This window comes from Diplotaxodon limnothrissa, linkage group LG8, assembly GCF_057381915.1.
Source record: "Diplotaxodon limnothrissa isolate DT_005_m linkage group LG8, D_limnothrissa_male_GT1.1, whole genome shotgun sequence".
NCBI classification, from domain to species: Eukaryota; Metazoa; Chordata; class Actinopteri; order Cichliformes; family Cichlidae; genus Diplotaxodon; species Diplotaxodon limnothrissa.
This window is the reverse complement of record NC_140603.1, coordinates 8,790,802-8,810,989: the sequence shown is the minus strand read 5'-3', so window position 1 is coordinate 8,810,989 and position 20,188 is coordinate 8,790,802. Positions and strand designations below refer to the sequence as shown.

Below are 20,188 nucleotides of genomic sequence, written 5' to 3'. Positions count from 1 at the left end.
ACCCAATAAAGGAATATTTCATATATCAGTCTACTCTTCATTTTATCAGACACAGTTATCACAGCTTGTACATTTTCTTTTTATAAATATATGTAAGCAATGAGCCAAATTTAGTAATGCCAACATACTGAAGAAACAACATTTGTCTCTTATATATGATACACCTATATATACACTGTCAAAGATACTTGTCTTTGAGTGAAGATTTAAGGTGATAAGACATATAAATAACTGCAACTTGAATCTGTACTGAAGCTCAGTATTTGACACAGAGTTCATGTTCACTGCTGTAATAGCTAATAATGATTAATATAATAACTATAATATTGGCCATATTATATTTACATTACCAAAGTGATATGACTTTAGTCTCATGAACAACATCAGCTAATTGTTATTTACTAACTAATCTTGAAATAACTGTTCAGTACAGAAATGAAGCCCAAAAATCATGTTTTACTGTCCTGTGGTCTCAGCCTCAGATACTTATCAAACCACACAAAGCTCTTGTAGAAACAAACAAACAAATGAACAAAATATGTTCTCCCTCATTTCTGTCAAACCAAGTTGTATGACACGTTTCCAGCGGTTAGTATCATGGTTGCTAGGCAACCTGGGAAGCGCGACGGAGACTAGACCGTCCCATACAGACAAACTTGCCGTTTATTTTGCAAATCGAGCTCAACACTGCCCCTAGCGTCCTGGAGCACTTCCGTTGTGTTTTGGAATTTGCATGTGTTTTGGAGTTTGTACGTGTTTTGGAGTTTGCATGTGTTTTGGATTTTGCAAGTGTTTTGGAGTTTGTACGTGTTTTGTCTCTAGGGGCCACCGTAGAATATAACGTGATCAATGATTGTAATGGACAGGTCAGTGTCCTTGTCTCTGCAATTAAAATGCGGGCCATGGTTAAACTGGTGTGTTTGTGAGTTACTGAATGCACGTTTGGCTGTGAGTATGTGTTAGTGTGGACTACTGCCTAGCTATTAACATTCCTGTTGTCTGGGGGGATGTCTGATTCCAACCGTATTGAGATTTCCATAATCATTTACTCAGCATTTACTGTAAGTGCTGTTATAAACTGTAAAATATGAGCTGTATTTCTAAAAAGATAAACATTTAAAGCACTAAACCATTGATTTGAGAATAAAAAATGCATTTGTGATATAACATTTAAGCATTGATTTTAGTGCATTTCAGAGATAGTGTTTTGATATGTATTTGTCTGACTAGGTATTACATTTATGATTCCTCTTTTATGTTTTTGAACTTTGTGTTTGTGCAAATAAGCACTACCAGGATCTCCGTAACATGTTAAGCTAATTAGCGTCCTCATATCTTCTCGCTGCTTCTTTCAGGAGCCACAGCTGATTACCTGCATCCATCTCACCCCATCCTTAGCGTCGTCTTCTGCGATAGTAGTCATGGCAAATAAGGCTTCCTAAATGTTAATGTCGCAATGTGAGCTTAAAATTGACAGATAACCATGACTTGCAAGGGCTGGGTCATGTGACAGATGACGGCACGATGCATTTTTTTATCTTTGAAGTTTCTTTCACAGCTCCCAGATCCGCGCTGTCACTCCCATCTCTAATCTGGCCAACATTCCAACATTTGTCGCAGTCGTTTACATCATCTGCTTCCAGTGACAGCAACTTTTAGGAGATCTGGGGTGGGTAAACCCTGCCGTCTGAATGGAAACGTGTACACAGACTGACACATTCGCAGGACCATAAATCCTGCTTCCGTCACACGAGCCTAGAGACCAGTTGGCGATTTCCGATCACTTAGGCAAAATAAAGGATTCACTGACCACTTGGCAGTATGTTCCTGGAAGTTCCTGGCTGTCACTGAGTAAAGTCACTCAACAAAAAACATTTTCGGTGCTAGCAGATTGCTGTCATCAATCTAGTTTGTATGGAAGACACCGACTTGTTGGCAAATACTAATTGCGCACCAAGTCAAACTCAAAAAATGGTGACACAAATCGAAAACTGAGATATTGGGGGGGGGGGGGGGTTACCAAAAGTAAAAAATGCGCCTAATCACAAACAACAACGAGTTCACCAACGAACAATCTCAACCGTAGCACATTCTTCACATTTTCACTACAAAATGGCAAGTAGTTGGTAAATGTGTACACAGACAACCCATTAGGTATTGCACATTTTCGCTTAGGGTCACTGACTGCTCTCCAGGCCACCATGGCTGGTTCTTTACTGATTTCACAGCGACCACTCACACCATTTTTCTCTAGCGATGGAGCGATGGTAGCAACGTTGCCATGGTGTCGCTGACAGGTCTCTATCCCTGTTCGACTGAGGTCCATGTTAGCCTTAGAACTTTTATTAGGTTTAAATCTTCTAGCTAAAGCTAGGAAAAAATATTGTAGTAAAATTGCATAAGTCATTTAAAACAAAACATGACAAACAACAGCCATGAAAACAGATTTTTACATTCATATAATTTAGACAATTGTGTGGTCTAACTTTTCTACTTCTATTTCATAAAAAAATGTGTGTAGATTAAATAACAAGTCCTATTGTCAAACTACCTGTGAGGGACCTGCCTGAGCTATTCAACCTGAGCTCTGGCAAAATAAGAACTTCTGCAATCCACACATCAGGTGCAACGTTTTTAACATTTTAGCTGTCTTTACCTTACAATAGGAATTTCCTTGAGGTCACTTTTGTGACCTGCCACTATATAAATCAAACCGAATTCTACTGAACATTAGATACGTTGCTGAGTAAGTCAAAGGAAAGGTGGAGGTAAGAGGGAAAAATAAAAGAAATGTATGCTGAAACACTAACACAAAAATACTAGCTATGTAATTTACCGTTTAAGCTTATTTGCATTGTCAGGGCTTATTCAGTTTCAGTTAAAGTGTGTAAAACAGCTGATACTTAGCTGAACTGAATATATAGATTTTTTCATTGTATTAGTGTAAAATCTGCATCTCATTCTCTGTCTATAAGGCATAGGCTAATTGTTTTATGTGGCCTGACAGGCTCATTAGTCCTTCTTTTCAGCACGGAAAATATTTAAAAATGAAATGAATCTTTCTGGACAGCTTTTCCAGAGTTATTGACTCTTCTATTTTCTTTCGCCTTCATTTAGAATGTTATTTATTTGCCAAAAAAGAGGGAAAACACATAGTGGACATCCAGGAATATAATTACGGGAACTCTGGGGTTTGTGTGAGCAGAGTGGATGGAGTCCAGTTCCTGGCTTCACGCATTGTTTCAGTCTGCCCCTGGCTACACTGCTAAAAATAATGAAATGTAATGTAACTGTTTGTTAATCTTTTCTGAACTTGACATTTATTCCATTTTTTGAGTTGGAACTTCTTCACGTGTGCATATTCACATTAGCAGTTGGTCAGTACTAGTGCTGTTAGTGTGGCTTTTGTTTAAAGGGAAATTTGGGTGTTGCTCTCTATAAGACTTTAAAATCTTCTGATTCCAGTTATGAATCATAAAGTTGCCCTAATTGTAAAGAGGGAGCTAGCACTCAATTACAGTATCAGGGCTGATCTGGTCTTTTTTGTGTGTTCGGGGGGAGGTTTTGTGACATGAGAGTAACATTCGAAAAGATTTCTTATTGTTCTAAAGGAGATCAAATGAGCAGGGCTACTCCTGATAGAAAAATCCTACTACTTCCTGTTAACATATAAACAAGTTGAATATATGTAGACTTCAGAATAGTTCTCCAGTCTTCTTGAAGGACATCTCCGCTGCTTTTTGTTCACTTCTTTGTCAAAATAATGCAGCACTGCTTCAGTAAAGTTCAGGTCACGGCTCTGGGGGGACAATCCATGACTGATAGTATTCCATTGTTTCTATCCAGGTATGCGTTTACTGTATTGACAGTGTGTTTGGGATAATTTTCATGTAGAATAAGGAAATAGTGTCCAATTTGATGCGTTCCAGATGGTAATACAGGAAAACCAAAAGCTGAATATAATCATTCCATCACTTTTGACAAGATCTCCAAAACCACTGACTGAAATTCAACCCAAAACTGACCAAAAGAAAATTTATAAGACCTTAAAAGCCTAGAGAACTATTGTTCAAGGTCAAAATTGCAAAAAAAATCCCCCCAAAACCCCAAACAAACTACAAGAACATAATTGCAATTAGGAAACTTGAGTTACAGCTTCTCATTTATTATTTCGTATTAGGTTTATTGTGACAAGGTCAAAATGTGTGTTTTATTTAGTTTCATGTGGGGTTATGAGGACATTCCCTGGCAAGAAGAAACAGTCAAAGCTCAATCTATTACCTTCCACACACCAGTGAGCCTACGTGCAACACCATTCCCTCATATCACTTCTCATTTTCTCTCCAGCCTGAGTCGCCTCCGAATGACTCACGGCTCAGAACGGCGTGCCAGGCTGCGCTGCAGTTCCACTCCGAAAAACAAGTAATGTATTCTATAATGAATGTCGTGCTCGGGGGTGTTTTATTGTGGTGGCGGCAGGTGAGAGGATGGAAATGAGGATTAAATGCTCAGAGTAGAGGGAGATTTTTCATGTCCATATTTCGTCAGCTGAAGCTTTATGAGAATTAGGTTTGAATGCCAATCTAAAAAATGTCAGTGAGCGCTGACCATGCTCCCCTGGTTTTATTATTGTAGGTCAGCACTGTGCCAAAGCTTCAGAGGGGTATAATTGCGCCTCTCTGACCTTTTCGATAACCAGATGGAAAAATGGCAGATCAAACCATTCCTTGTACGTCTTTTGAAAAGTTCTGTTGCATAATGTGAATTTAAAGTAGGCTGAGATGCAATCAGCATAAGAAACGCCACAAAATTAGGTACTGACAAAATAAATGGAAATTTGGTGGGTTTCTGTGATAGATTAAATTGGGATGTAAAATCACAAAGCGCACGTTTTATATCACAGTTTTTGAGTTTTCACACACCCAAAGCTCTGTGCTTTTCTCTTCTGCCAAATGTAACTTCACCAAGATTCAGCTGTCGTGACTGCATTCATCACTTCACTTCAGCACTTAAGAAAAGCAGATTCTCCATAAAAGGATTCTTAAAAGAAGCTTTTACATGAGTAATACATAAGTAATCGCTGTGTTAAGGTTTGTTGTTTACATAGGGAAGAGTCAAAGAACACTATGGCCCTAGTTTCCCTTGCAGTTTGCCATATCATCCATTCAAGAGCCAGCTTTCAGCTTAGTTTTAATCATACTCACAAACAAGCATTTTACATAATTCATGCATAAATTATTTTTGCTCAGAATGTTGTCAAAGGCTCCTGCAGCGTACTCTGATATATTCAACGCCGCGGTGCATGAGTTTAAGAGGTGGCCACACACAAAATCAGCATAAAACAAAGAAATATTATTCGGTATGCTGTGATAACAGACATGCAGTTTTACTCATTCCACCTCACTATTAAAACCCCAACATCACGTATTTGTCATGTTAGCAATAGATAGAATTACCATTAGATTTTGTGTTTTCAAGTGATGTGTCTGTCTATTTTTTCTGATTAATAAGTCCCATAGTAAGTCTTATTTTGCATTTGTTCCTTTCTTTTTTGTCTCCCTTAACTCTGAGAGGAAGCATTTAATGGCCAAAAGTGTTATTGCATTTACCAGCTAACTGTTAGCTTTAACTAGACTCACTGTTTGGTGTTGTAGGTAGTTTACAGTGATGACACCACAAGAGCAGAGAGAGGGAAAAAAGAAGCTAAAGTGAGGGTTCCTAAATAGAAAACAAAGAGCCAAAAGATACTAAAACAAACAGAAAAATAGACACAAATGGCATTTGACAATTTCCTGTCACTACAAGTGACCGGTCATGTACACTGCACTGCACTGCAGTGTCATTTTGTGGTGATCTGGCAGCATTCCTCCTCTCTTTTCTTGCACAAAGGAGCAGACACCGGTCCATTTCCCTGGTTGATGCCCTGTCCAACTCTCCTTGTATAATGGCACAAACTTATGAGACTGTGCTGGGAGACACAGCAAACAGTGTTGTGGCAGTACGCTGTGCCACCCTGGAGGAGTTGAACTACCTGTGCCAATTTGAATGGGTGACAAGTGACAAGGAGATCAGTCAGGAAGGATAAGGGCTGACAATGGCTGATGGCAGATTAAAGTTTAATGAAGTTTAAGTGACTTTGTTTGTTACGCAGTCGTGAATGATTCCTCCCTCTTTTTCATTTACTTTCATTTTTTCATTAATTACAGTGTCAGTTACTTACATTGGGCTGCACTGCAATAGTTTCTACCCTTTTTTTTACCCTGGGGGTTTTAAAAACACTACCACATCACCCTTCAACCACTGTGGTAAAAGGGTGATGTGGTGTTGTCACCTTGCAGGACAGCGTGAATACCCAACTTTGTGAATGCATTCATGTTACATATTCAAATTCATACCAAAGGTGCATCCACTATGATTTTCAGATGAGTTTGAATTTCAGAGACTTTGAACTTTGACCTTGACCTTAAGGTCAGAGGTCAAGTTTTCTGAAAATCTTCTGAATGCGATAAATGGAGAATGAGTATTTATATCATAAGCCAGTGTTTTTCTACCTTGGTTGGGATTTTTTTTTTGGTTTTTTTTAGCTTTTTTTCTCCTACTTCTGTTGTGTTTTGTATGGTTTTCACAGTGTGTTTGACCTTTCAAAGACACCGTAGAAAATAGTGCAAATACAACATGTCGGTTCATTATAACAGCCTCTGCAGGACGAATGCATGAAAAGAGAAACATAGTTGCATTTTAACCATCTAGTATTCATAACAGCACTTGGTTGTAAATACAGTAATTTTCACCTGCATAGACAAAGCAAAGGATGATGTCTGGGTTTTCCATTATTCTGTAATGAACATCGTGTTTCCCAGCATGGGTAAAGTGAAAACAGATGCTACACCGTCACTGAAGAAAGTAAATGTGAGAGTGCAACTGTGCAACGCTGTCTATTTGATCTAGCAAAGACGCCCCTCTTGGGTGTTCGGTGGTCCAAGAGGCATTTCAGGAGAGCTCTGCTCGACATATGAGCTCTCATCCTTTGATCACATATCTTCATACACCTGTCAATACTATCTTCATCACATACTGAGCCTACTTTCATCCTCTTCAAACCTGCGCCTAAGTAGAGTTTCAACACCTTCATAAGAGGATTACAACTGATGAACAAAGTGTTCCAGTGGCATGAAGAAAGAAAAAAGATGGTGCGTGTAAACCACTGCAATCCATGTTGAACAGAACATAGACCAGGCTGGAAGTTACTGTTGAACGTGCACAGAGCAGATTATCCTTTCATATACTGTAGCGTGACTCCATCTGCTGGTCAGAGTCTGCTGCTTTTTGTGTTCCCTATAAAATTACAAAATCCCAGTGGTTTATGGGAACAAAGATGTTTTTGCAGGCTTTATTTATATTTCTTCTTCATCGTGCCCACCAAAATATTACACCACCATGCTTTCGCAGGAGCAACAACTCGACATTTTCTATCATTGTCAACAGTGAAAAGCAGTCAAATCAAGTGAATATCTAATAAGATAACACTCTATGTAGAACTAAACTCACTCTTCTTGCTACCCAGCATTTCTAAATGTTGTGCATGAAATATTTCAGCAAATCAGACCAAGGCTGATTTAGTCCTGTTTGGACTATTTTTCATTGTTTTCAGTTTTAATCATGTGAGCTGGCTTCCTTTTCCCTTTGAAGAATTTGACTACCCACCTGCAGCAAATCTATTCTGGGTGACTTCAGGTTTCTGACAGGGGTTATTTGGTTAAAGGTGTGATCCACAATGCACAGCAACCTCCTTTTTCTTTCTCAGAATTCGAACCAGTTGTTCGCCATCTGCGGCACACTTTTCGCAACAATACAAACCCCCAACAACAAACTGCTCTTTATGAAATCTCCTCTCGCCTGCTGTGAGTCTTTTTATCAAAACAAATGCATGTATTTAAATCCATAAATCCTTTTGGCTTTATTCATGGATACTAATAAATACTTTACCTTCACATACCGAGTGCTCATATTAGACGTGGCTCGAGTTTCAGATAATGTCACTGCTGTATCCTCAGGTAATACCAGACTTGCCAAAAACACGTAGCTTCATAGTTCTCTGAATGAGGAGTGTCACATTCAGTTTCGCAATGGGCCACACTGGGAAAGTACAGTGCAGTAATTTCCCAGTGTGGGGCAGTTACTTTTTTATGCAGGTTCAGGTAAGCTTGGATAACTTTTCCCATAATAAATGACATCATCATATAAAAACTGCATTTTGTATTTACCGAGGTTGTCTTTGTCTACTATTAAAATTTGTTTGATGATCTGTAACATTTAAGAGTGACAATATATAAAAAATTTTTAAAAAAATCTGAAATCAGGAACGACACAAATACTTTTTCATGGCTCTACAGATTCACACCCAGGACATATATGGCAAAGCATGCTTTCATTTAATCAAAACCTACACTTAAAACTATTCTTGGTCTTTTTAAACATGAAGCAATAATATATCAAAGTATAAAACAAAGTCAGTACACATCAATGATCTCAATCTGTCCAGCTAGGAAGCATAAACCATGGTGAACACATTACATAAGCCTTTTTTGGACAGTCTGGTCAGAAATACACACATAAGTATCCCACTGGAGGTCATCCTGTAGGGCTCTGATAACACTCCTCCTGGTCCTGCTGCTGCGTTGATGCTTTTCTACAGCCTGTCCAAATATGCTCATATAACCGCCCGTCTGCTGGTATCTCATCCACACTGTGCTTGAAGTTACTTCTGGTCGTAGTATGTATGGGTGTCCCCTCCTGGAGGAGTTGGACTACCTGTGCAATGCCTTGTATGCACCATCACGTGCTGCCAGCTGTGACAGGAACTAAGAGAAAGCTGAAAAATTAGATAGGAGGGGCAATCGTCTGTGGCCACCACCTGCAAAACTATTTCCTTTCTTGGAGGTTGGTCTTATTGTTGCCTCCCTGCTGCACCTGTTGCCCCTTTGACTTGCACCAAATCAGCTGAAATGCCTTCACAGTGGATTATTATGATATGCCTGATGTTTAATAATGTGTTATACTACGATGATTGAGGGTTCGCTTAATGTTTTTATGTGGCAGCTTAGTCAAAGCAAAAATAACAAATATTCAATCTTGTTAACCGTCTATTTAACAGGATGACCACATAATGGTAAATGTCAGAATAAAGTAAAACATGGCTAATGGTGTTATTTGCATGTAGTATACATGCAGCATACAAGAATCTACAAACTCAATTAACTTTGAACTTTCTTCAGTATAGCAACACAAATTCTCTTCGTTGGGCCTTTCTTCACAATGAGTATTTCTTGGCAATCTTAGCTCTGTAGAGTTTAATGTTGAAGGGACCTATTCGCACGATCAGCCAATAGTATCAAATGACATTCTCAGAGGACATTAAAAGCTCGTTTTTTTGCACGTGTGCACGTGCACGTGTCCATAAACAGTAAAAAGGTGACAACTCCAAAACCTAATTCAGCTCCGTGAGTTCCCCTCCTGACGACGCTCTCCGCTCCTGTCTCCTGGTGACACAAAAACACGCAGCTCAGCAGGACACCCACAGCAGCAATGTTGTTCACGAACACTCATCAACGGAGGTACTTTACAGGTTTGTCGCAGTATAATCCTGCGCTGACTGGAGCTCTGCCACCTTCTTAAATAGCATGCTCTTGATGAGGCCGCATAACAGTTCCACAAACCATGATTTCCATGGTGGCGGCAGAACAGTTCAGGTGGCCCACCAAACCGGTGGCGATGCGGGTGAGATCCTTCCGGTGGCATGCCACGGGTCCAGCAGCGACAGTGAGACAGTTTTGGAGGTTGGCCCAGTGGGCGGCGACTGTGGCAAAACAGTTTAGGTGGCCTGCCACGGGCCTGGTGTTGGTAACATGGCAGCTCTGGTGGACGGCCGCGGATCCCTTGGCAGCAACTTAGCGGCTCAGGTGGCCGTCCGCGGGTCCAGTGGCGGCAGCGTTGCACAGCAGACGCTCCATGACGTTCAGGTCATGCAGGCTATGGCCCGGGCAACTTGGTGGATGGCCGGCATGCATGGCCAGACGAGGCAGAACCAGGTGCCTTGACATCCTGAGGCACAGCAGACGGCCCACAGACCCCCGGCGTGCTGTCCTCCAGCTCGGGCTGTGCGGGTCCCCCCAAGCGGGGCGGCAGCTGCAGATGGTTGAGGCGATGGCGATGGTGGTGTGGCAGCCACAGGTGGTGGAGATGATGGTGGCGAAGCTGCCATGAGCATCTGTGATGATGGTGGTGTGGCAGCCTCAGCCTGGTTTACTCATAACAGATTCACAGTTAGTAGCTACAGGGCCCACTGACAGTCTCTAGGCCCACTGACTCAGAGAAACCCACAGTGGACAGGTTAGCCAAAACCGCTCTCTCTCCACATTTAGCAGGCTTAGCATTGCCAGTGAACGGGGAAGAAACAGTCTTTAGTTTCCGAGGTTCCAACAAGTGAGCAGCAAGCGACGGTGGGAAAACCGTCCGTCGATGCAGAAAAAAAACAGGAAGCAAGGGCTCCCAGGAGGGCAGCCAAATCCTCCTTGCTCAGACTGCCCAAACCAAACAGCTCAAAGCTGGAGCTTACTCTCATATCCAAAAAGCTCACAGAAAAGGTAGAGGATGACAGGAAGTTATCAAAAAACACTACCTCTATTTGTCTCTGGTGTTTGCTCGCAGTCTGGATTATGCTTCAGCAGTAATCCCAGAGCTGGGAGAACAACTCCTTCTCTGAGGCAACACTTGAGTCCGCCAGGTCCATTATGGCGGGATTAAACTGTCACGGATTGCAATGGCAGACCGTGGAGTTGAGGTAAGAAGGACCCAAACGCTGGACTCTTATTGTGAAGGAGAGTCGATTTATTTAAAACAACCAAAACCCTACATATGGAAAAATAAACATACAAAATACAAAAATACATGAGCCCTGGGTCCCTAGACCCACACCATAGCAGTTTTCGGATGTTGCTTGCCTTTTGTTCATTTCACTGTCCATTTGATCCCAGACTGCTTCAATAATGTTGAAGTCCGGGCTCTGGAGAGGCTTGTCCATGACTAATAGTGTGTAATGTGTGTTTCTCTATTTGGCCAGTATGTTTGGGATCATTGACATGTTCCACAGGGTTCCTCACCAGGACCAATTCTGTTGATATTATACATGCTTCCTTTAGGTACTATCGTTCAAAGCCATAGCATAAATTTTCACTGCTATGCAGATGATGCCCAGCTCTATCCATTAAGCCAGATGTCATTGGTTTTTTTCTGTATAAAAACAACATTAAGCACCTTAAGGCAAATTGTGATTTGGCATTGTGTAATTAAAACTGAAAAGAAACTGAACTGAATTGTCATGGTGAAGAGTGAAACTATAGCCAATCAGAGACTTTCATCATATTGTGTGGTGGAGCGGAATCGAACTATAATTTTCTGTGTTCATAATTCCATGAAACAATGGAACAATGACACTTACTGCTGTGTATCTTTCCTGACTTCCATCCTTGAAGCTGATTTTAGCTACAAGTTTCAAATTTGGACTCATCTCTCCAACAGACCGGTTGCCACTGATTTTCAGTTCAATTCTTGTGTATTTTAGCACACCTGAGGCTTTCCCCCTCTGTTTCTCTTCGTTAAGAAGACCCCCCTCTATTAAGAGGTTTGGGTGAACTGCAGATAGATCAGCTGAAGAGTCCATCTCTATGGTCCTGTCAGGTGTTTGTTGGATTTTTGTTTCCTTTTTTTGAGGGACATGACTTTCAGATACTTCAGCTCATCTACTGTAAATCACTTATATGGGACGTTTTTTGCTAATAGCTCTATGGGAACCACCTTGGTGATGCAAAAATATTTCCTATCAAACTATTTCTTCTTTTTTTGTTGTTGTTTTTTGTTTGTTTTGTTTAAATCTTTGACATCTTCTCTCCATTATTTTGCATTTAACACTTTGGTGCAGATTAGATCAAATCTGATGACCAATCTTTTGCTTTCACTGTGAGTCAACATGGAGCCGAGTCATCCATGTGCAGCTCTTCCTCAAATTCTGCTTCTTTTTTTCTCACACGGTGACTTGCATTTAGGTGTTTTACATACAGATGTAGCCAAAGTGGAAGTTGATTATTTACGGCTCACTTGCTCAAGCATGCTCCTGTAGTTTGAATCCCAGTGATGAATTTGTTTGTTAATATGCATTTTTAATGGCCGTGTTTCCTCTTTTGTTTATGTAGCCATTGATTGGCTTTGTTCTGTCAGTCTTTCTTAACAAACACCTTCCACCAGTGTGGCTTTGGTGCAAAGGTCCTGCCTGTTTCCTTTTGAAAACCAGGCCACTTTTTGAACGCCTTTGAGAATTATTTTGACTAACAGAAGCTGTGACACATTTCATTGGATGAAAAACTGCATCTGCAAATCATTAGAGGTTTCCTGCACTATTTCCTGCACATTACTGGTTCTAACTCAAGGCCCAGCAGATTTATGTGGTTGTGGCTCGAGCAGTAAAGCAGTAGAGCACCTACGAAATTAAAAGGTTGGTGGTTTAATCCCTAGCTGCTTCAGTTTACATGCTAAAGTACTCTTGGGCAAGGAACTGAACCCCAAATTATTCTCCAAGGCATTTATTAGTGAACATTAGAAAACACTTAGATATAGCAGGGGTGGGGAATGCTTGTGTCTGACTGGATGAATGAGACATGTTGTATAAAGTGCTTTATACACTCTTTTTCTGGTAGAACTGTGCAGGACTGGCTCTAGATTGTTGGATTTTTCTGCTACAGAGCCTCAGGGTCAGAGACTGAGTCAGTTTCTCAGGCTTCGATGAGTGGGAAGCCAGTGTGGTACCGTGACCCTGCAAGTGAAATAAGCACTCCTACGGGCTGATGGCGTTCAAAGTTGTGGTTGTCATTTCTTGACTTTATTTATTTGATAGATGACCATGATATACAGCAGCGCCGCCCATAGATGAAGGTCCTGGGTTTCGCTGTGTGGCGTTTGAATGTTCTCCCTGTCCCTGTGTGGGGTTTCTCTGGGTGCTCTGACTTCCTCCCACAGATCAAACACATGCATGTTAGGCTGATTTGTGATTCTAAATCAGCCATAGATGTGAATGTGAGTGTGAAGGCTTGTTTGTCTCTCTGCGTGGTCTGACCAGGGATGCACACTGGGATAAGCTTCTGCACCTGCAGTTGTTTTATCGGGGAGGGGGAGCAGTGGACTCTTTGTATTACTAACAGTCTCAGAAAGCAGAACTAAATGAGAGTGCTCTAAAACAAAACTAACACCTTTTAATGACATCTCGCCACATAATTTCCGTTATCTTCTTACAGCTGCTTAGCAGATCCTCCCTGAAAATCTCAGACTCATATCTGAAACCTTTTATTCCAGATCTCCCTCGGGGTTTGGGAGATTAATCATTGTCTTACAAACTGACAAATCGCCCTCTTTACTAATCTCAGTTTCAATCTAATGCCAGCAGTGACTTTTTAATAGTATATTGCAAGCGAACTTTTTTGAGGGGATCTCAAATCACAAAAAGGACCTTTCAGTGATGGAGCTGAGATAAAGCCGTGCAGGGCTTGAGAGGTTTAAATCTCCACGTCAAAGGCACATTTTTACCAAGATCAGGTGTTCTCGCTTTGCTTAAAAATAGTTCATTGTATTCGGTCTCAGTTTTAGACAGACACAAATCTTTGTACGCAAATCCTTGTTCATATGAGAACTGAAGCAGAGATAAGACACTGCAGTCATGGTTTGTGCTCAGCGTAGTGTAAAACACATGGTGTGGAACTGCCCGGCAGTTTCACACTGATGTCGAGAAAGTTTACTCACATCTTCCCAACAAGTGTCAGGCACGCTCAGCAGTGCATTAATATCTGTCAACACTGAGTCACTGTAGGAGCTCCGTGTGCGAAGACTGGAACACGGAGCTGCACAAATCTTAATTCTTATTTAAAAAGTTTTTTTAGTATGATTAAATTGGCACATTTTTCTAGTTTAACAAAGTAAAACACTTTGATCTGTAGTAGCAACATTTTAGCATTTTGCACAATGATCTAAAAACACACTAAAGGACTAAAAGGCAAACTTTGCTTATATTCTAGTTCGAGGTGCCAGAATTGGCCCTGTAAAGACTCCAATCTGGCCCACTGGATGTTTTTATAAAATGTGAGTTAGGGCATAAATTTTGTATTTTTAATTGTATTTTCTTTCTAAGTTTCCTACTAATGAAGACCTCTCCATGATCATGGTCACATCAGTTTGTTTTTATTACAATATTCAATTCAATTCAATTGAATTTTATTTATATAGCGCCAAATCACAACAAAGGTCGCCTCATGACAACATCAGCCTGTTATGGTGTCGTTGGTGGGTGCTAACAATGAGGTCACATGCGTAGCCAGCCTAGAAACTCATGTCTCCCAAGGCCCAGTATGTCGATGTCACTTCTGAAGACGATCCATAAAAAATTGTGGGTAACACAAAGTGTTGACTGATTTTCCTATTTAAACTCAACCTTGGTCCAATTTCCCCCAAAATTAAATCAATTTTTTTTCACTACAATAGAAATGTAAAAACAGACATTTTCTGTGAATAAACAAGAAATTTCTGTTTATAATTTTACACATTTACCTCTTGCAGATTAAGCCCAGAGACTCGTGCTGACAGATTTCTTGCATTTACTACAGCAGTGTTTTTATTATCATATAAAAAACATCCCCCTCCCCAAAAATTTATACATTTTGTCGAAATTGGACTTTTTTTTCTGATATTAAACTATCTCAGGGATTAAACGTGGCCTGGCCCACTTAAGATCAAACTGGAATAAATGTGGCGTCTCAGCTCTAGGCCATATATCTTTTCTTTTTTAATGAATGTTTTATATTCTTTAAAAAAAAGATGTAGAGGGTATTTCATATTCTATGTAGTTCAAGTGTAATTAAGTGGAAAAGGACTAAAATAATAATGACGAGTTCTCCTAACAGCCTCTTGTAGCTCGCTCCAAAAGTGATTCAACCCCTCTACAACCTTCAGACACTTTATATACAGATTTAATTCTTCACGGCACAGATTCACCGAGGTGATGGAAACATTCCTCAGATGTTTTAGTCCATATTGCCATGACAGCATCACACAGCTGCAGATTTGATCAGCTGCACATCCATGATGTAAATCTCCTGCTGCACCACATCCCAAGAGTGCTCCGGTCAGGTGACTGTGGAGGTCACTAGAGGGCAGTGAACTGTCTCACACTTCCATGTGCCAGACACTCAGTACCAGACATCGTGTTTACTATATGGACTACACTCAGTCTCAAAATACAGTCCAAGGGAAACTGACTACAATATATAGGCACTTTTCTTGTCTGACCTCACTCTGTGTGTGTGTGTGTTTAAGTGGGAGGATCCTCCTCATGCATAGGGGGAAGTCCCCAGTCTGGCACTAAGTGTATATTTAAATTAGCTTCCACGCTGAAATACAGGCCTGTGTCACTCTCATCTTCAAACCAAGGATTCTCCCTCCGCGTCTTCATCTCGCTTGGTAAGTCATCTCTGCCAACATCATTAACAGCCTATAGCAGCGGCTCAAGTAAGATAAATGTGCTTCGTTAGCATTTGAAACGCAGGTGAGAATCAAATCCATTTATCGAGTGCTGGTTAAGTTCCCATAGAGGACCTTCATAACAAACCAAGCGGCTCGTTGAGGCTTTTATAACGAGAAACAATGTTTTCTATCAGTTTGAACGCAGTTTACGTCCTTCTGTAGATTCCAAACATCAAAACAATAAGAAACGCCCTCCATAAATAAGCACAGAAATGGCTAAGTGCATTTAAAAGGTACTCTGAATTCAGACGCTGGGGACTTTATGTGTTTCTGAAAGTTAAAGAGAGAACATACTGTATATGAATCCTGAATTAGACACAGAGTGCTGCTCGCTGGGGTGTGACGGATATACCCGGGCATTAGTCTTAGCGCTCTATGTGAAAGCAGCGCGGGGCGGAGGTGGTGTAGAGATCTGCATCTTTTTGCACTTGGATGACTCAGTGCTCACTGGAGCAAAGAAAAATATGCTTAAGAAGAAAGTACATGATTTCTAAAAGGATGCTGGTTGTAGCTATGCTAAGTTTTGCTCCAAAAATGTGTGGAAAACACAAAAAGAGGACAAAAACTGAGATATTTCTCAGTAAAGCCTCGATTTCTAAAATAATACAGTTTCACTGGGTCAAGGATGGAGCTAGCAGTCTAATCCACTACACTGCATACATTACACATCACAGCTGCTTTGCTTTCATATATATAAATACCAGAATAACAGGCACATAAAATAACCAACATAATGTGTAGTTAGCCAATGCCACAGCTGCTTGTTTACAGCCACCCATCTTTTAAAAGTTTCTTTACAAATAAACTTTTCATAGAGATCAAGTCACAAAGACAGAAAGAAAATAATAAAACCATTTGTTTTGGTCCCTTTGTGTGTGTGTGTGTGTGTTTCAGTGTGAGGGTTATCAGGCCGATGGGTGGAGGCTGTGCTGAAGGTCAGTATCGGGATGCTTTGGTGGGGTGTATGGACTGTCTGGGGACATGTCAGAAATCACTTGTAATCAGCAGATGCAGAAGTTTCTGTGGTGAGAGCACACACATGCATTCACAGACACATGCAGGGGCATTTTTTTAATGCAACTTTTCCAAGATTGCAACTTAAAATCCAGCTAGAATTACACACAAACTTGAAGACATATAGATGTAACATGTATTTTTGATATTTGACTTTCTTCCTGAAGGTAATAGCAACAGCAGAGATACTCTTAAACCCACACAGTTCAGTTTCTTACATGTCTTCTGCTTCTTCTCTCACGTTGTCTCCTTCTGCATCAGAGGCTGTAAATTGTAAGACTCAACCTGGCCACTACTACGATAAGCTGCTAAACAAATGTATAGAGTGTAAAGAGATCTGTGGCACACATCCTCCAGAATGCGCCCCACACTGCCAGAGTGAGTGCTGACCCCTCGGTGACCTTTGTCCTGATGGGGTTTTTCTGTGTTTTTAAACCTTAAAGAAGGAAGTATTGGAAAATATCAAAACTTTATCAAATTGTTCTGATTGACTAACATTGTTCAGAGCTTATATACCTGACATATGAATCTAGAAGCATTCAGTCAAAAGATCTGTCCTCCTTCTTTCCTAGCTGAAGTTGTCGCAGGACCCTCCACACTGAAAGACTCTGATATCCTCATCTACTCCCTGCTGGCTGTGTGCCTGGCGCTGCTGTTTTCTAGCTTGTTTCTGGCCTTTGTAGCCTTTCTTAGAGGAGGCAAGGCCAAAACTTCTAACCAAGGATCCACACAGGGCAGTCAATCCAAGAAGAAGAAAGAGAGCGAGGCCAGGCTGGGACAGGAGACTGGTATTCCAGCTGGGCAACTTGGAAAAAGCTCCAAAGGTTAGTCTGGAATGAACCAAAAAACCATTGGAAACGCTGAGCAGTTTAACGAGGGTCTGCCTTCTTCACTTATAGATATTCTAATGTCTCCGAGCTGCCCCGTTAACCTCGAGCCATCAGACGACTCCCTGCCAACAGAGACCTGCGTGTGTGTCCACTGCTTCCCCGACATGAACGTGCGAGGCCCGGCTCACAGCAGGACGCTCAGAGACCCTCCTGTGCTCTACCAGCAAGCTGTCCTCCAAAGAGCCCAGACCCAAAATGGAGGGGCTTGCTGGACGGAGCAGAGCTTCCGAACCTACGACATGAAGGTCCAGGAGGAGGCAGCAGTGGGATGAGTTTAGTGGTGCAAGTGAACTGGAATTAATTACCGTGTCTCCGATCCATCAGAGAAGGTTGTCGATATACTGGATATTTTGTTGGGGGTAAAAAAACAACAACAAAAAAACAAAAAAAACCCCTAAAAACGAAATGCTACAAACACCATCACAGTATGTGACAAATCAGTCCGTCACTATAAATATAATATGGACATAGCGTCTAGGTTGAATTTACTGACCACCAGGGGGCGAAACCAAGCCCTCAGCCTTGACCTTAACTGTACTCTTTTAAGCACTTGTTTAACACACCGGAAAATCCTATAGCTCCATCACTCATTTCAGATCTTATGAAATCAAATATTAACTCAATTTCATGTAAATTTGGTGATTCTGAGAGCCAGAAAAGAGACCCAGAGTGTTATGACTGGTTAATGATCAGTCCCTCCCCTGATAACGTAGTCTCAAGACACAAAGATGGAGAGGGTGAAAATTCCCAGCTTTATAACAACAGTTCACAAACCGTTTTTTGACCTCTCAGTTCCTTCACTCATAATTTATACTGAAACCTTCACACTCACTTTTAATACAAAAACCGTAATTATATCTTTGCTGGAAAAATTGTCTGATTTTAAGGATTTTTATGGTGTGTGTGTGTGTGTGTGTGTGTGTGTACAGGTATTAACATCTTTGTGGGGACCAAACATTGGATGTTTACTATACTTGTGGGGACCGATCTCGGTCCCAATGAGTTTGAAGGCTTTTTTGAGACTCAAATTGTTGTTTTAGTGTCGGGGTTACAATTAGGTTATGGTTACGTTTAGGGTCAGGGTAAGGCATTCATTTTTGATGGTCAGGGTTAGGGTAAGGGGTTAGAGAAACCATTACGTCAATGAGATGCCCCCACAAGGATATAAATACACATGTGCGTGTGTGTTGAAATTTGTCGCCTTTAAATTTGTGTTTCCAGTTCTTTTTCCAGCATGTTTTAAACCCTCATAAAAAACCTTCATAAGTAAGCACATGAAACCAAATCAATTTTACCCAAAGTGCACTTTTTAAAGGGTCAAATGATATAACAAATATGAAATTGATATGAAAGGTCTTATTATTATCTACATTTTGATAGTAGATAAGCCATCTTATCTACTAGTCATCTTTATGCTGTAAAAAACCAGCTGATTCTAAAGGGATCAGGTGGGAATGGTTTTTTTTTCTATATGTATCGACCCAATTGGGAAAACCGGGAATTAAAGGGAAATAACAGCAGGATGTCTGTGAAGGTTCTCAGTCATCCAGGTCATCGTAGTCAAAGGATGTTCAGGTTTCCCTCGACTGTGGTGTGAAAATAACACACTTGAACATGAATACAACTTTATGCTTCACTTCATATTTCCACATATGAAACATGCTTATAGGTTTTCTGTCATGTTGCTTTTGCTTAATGTCATTGTGAATGTGTAAATGTAAATCATCAGGCCGCATATTGCAATAGCTACAATGAATAAATATTGCCAGTCAAGCTTACAAGTGTGACTTTGTGACATCATGACTAGTTTTGAATATGACTGTGGATGTCAAGTGGCAACGTGAGTCAGCGTCCAAATTCAATTTTCAGGGTTTTTTTGTTTTATTTATATGGTACCAAATCGCAACAGTTGCCTCAAGGAACTTTTTATTGTAAGGTAAAGAACCTACAATAATACAAAGAAAACAGAGAAAACCCACCAATAATTTGACTCCCTGTGAGCAAGAGTTTTGGTGACAGTGGGAAGGAAAAACTCCCTTTTAGCAGGATGTAACCTCCAGCAGAACAAGGCTCAGGGAGGGGCGGCCATCTGCTGTAACCATTTATGGGTGACCGAAAAAAAAAAAAAAAAACCCCACATGCTGTGCAAGAGAGCCAAAGATGAATAATAATGTGGTTATGGGTAGTGTCATAACGGCTATACAGCATTTCAGAGGATTTACTCTGCTCTGGGTCTTCTAATAAGAATTTGAAGCGCTTGCTGTACACCGCTCCTGCGTCTGACTTTCGGACACGGTGGTCCTGACTTGACTTTTGTGAAAAACGGATATGGAGCATATTTTTAGCAATGCAGAAAGAGACTTTGTGACTCTGCTTTCCCCCAGTGGGTTTCTTTGCAAAGTTTCATACTGTTCTGCTATGAATTGCTGTTACAGCCTTATACCAAAGGGTACAAATATAATCGACACTTTAAGAGGTCAAGCAAGTGAAGGTCTCTTTAGCTTGTAAACGGCAGATGCAAACGAGCTATACCAACACGTTACATACCAACGATATGTGACAATTCGTCTGTATGTTACGCATTCTGAGGCATGAGAGCAGGTTGGAATGAACCTATAAATGTAAGGTTATGGTTAAGGTTAGGTTAGGACTGCAATAGAAAGCCA

At 40.8% G+C, this 20,188-nt stretch overlaps 1 protein-coding gene across 1 annotated transcript; it reads left to right on the top strand.

Annotated features, from left to right (window-relative positions):
• Positions 1-16,531: 16,531 nt before the first annotated feature.
• On the top strand, positions 16,532-17,794 carry tnfrsf13b (TNF receptor superfamily member 13B). Its single transcript, XM_085360412.1, has 4 exons — positions 16,532-16,643; positions 16,894-17,010; positions 17,205-17,456; positions 17,532-17,794. The coding sequence occupies exons 1-4, from the start codon at positions 16,532-16,534 to the stop codon at positions 17,792-17,794; spliced, it is 744 nt and encodes a 247-aa protein (XP_085216538.1).
• Positions 17,795-20,188: the final 2,394 nt, after the last annotated feature.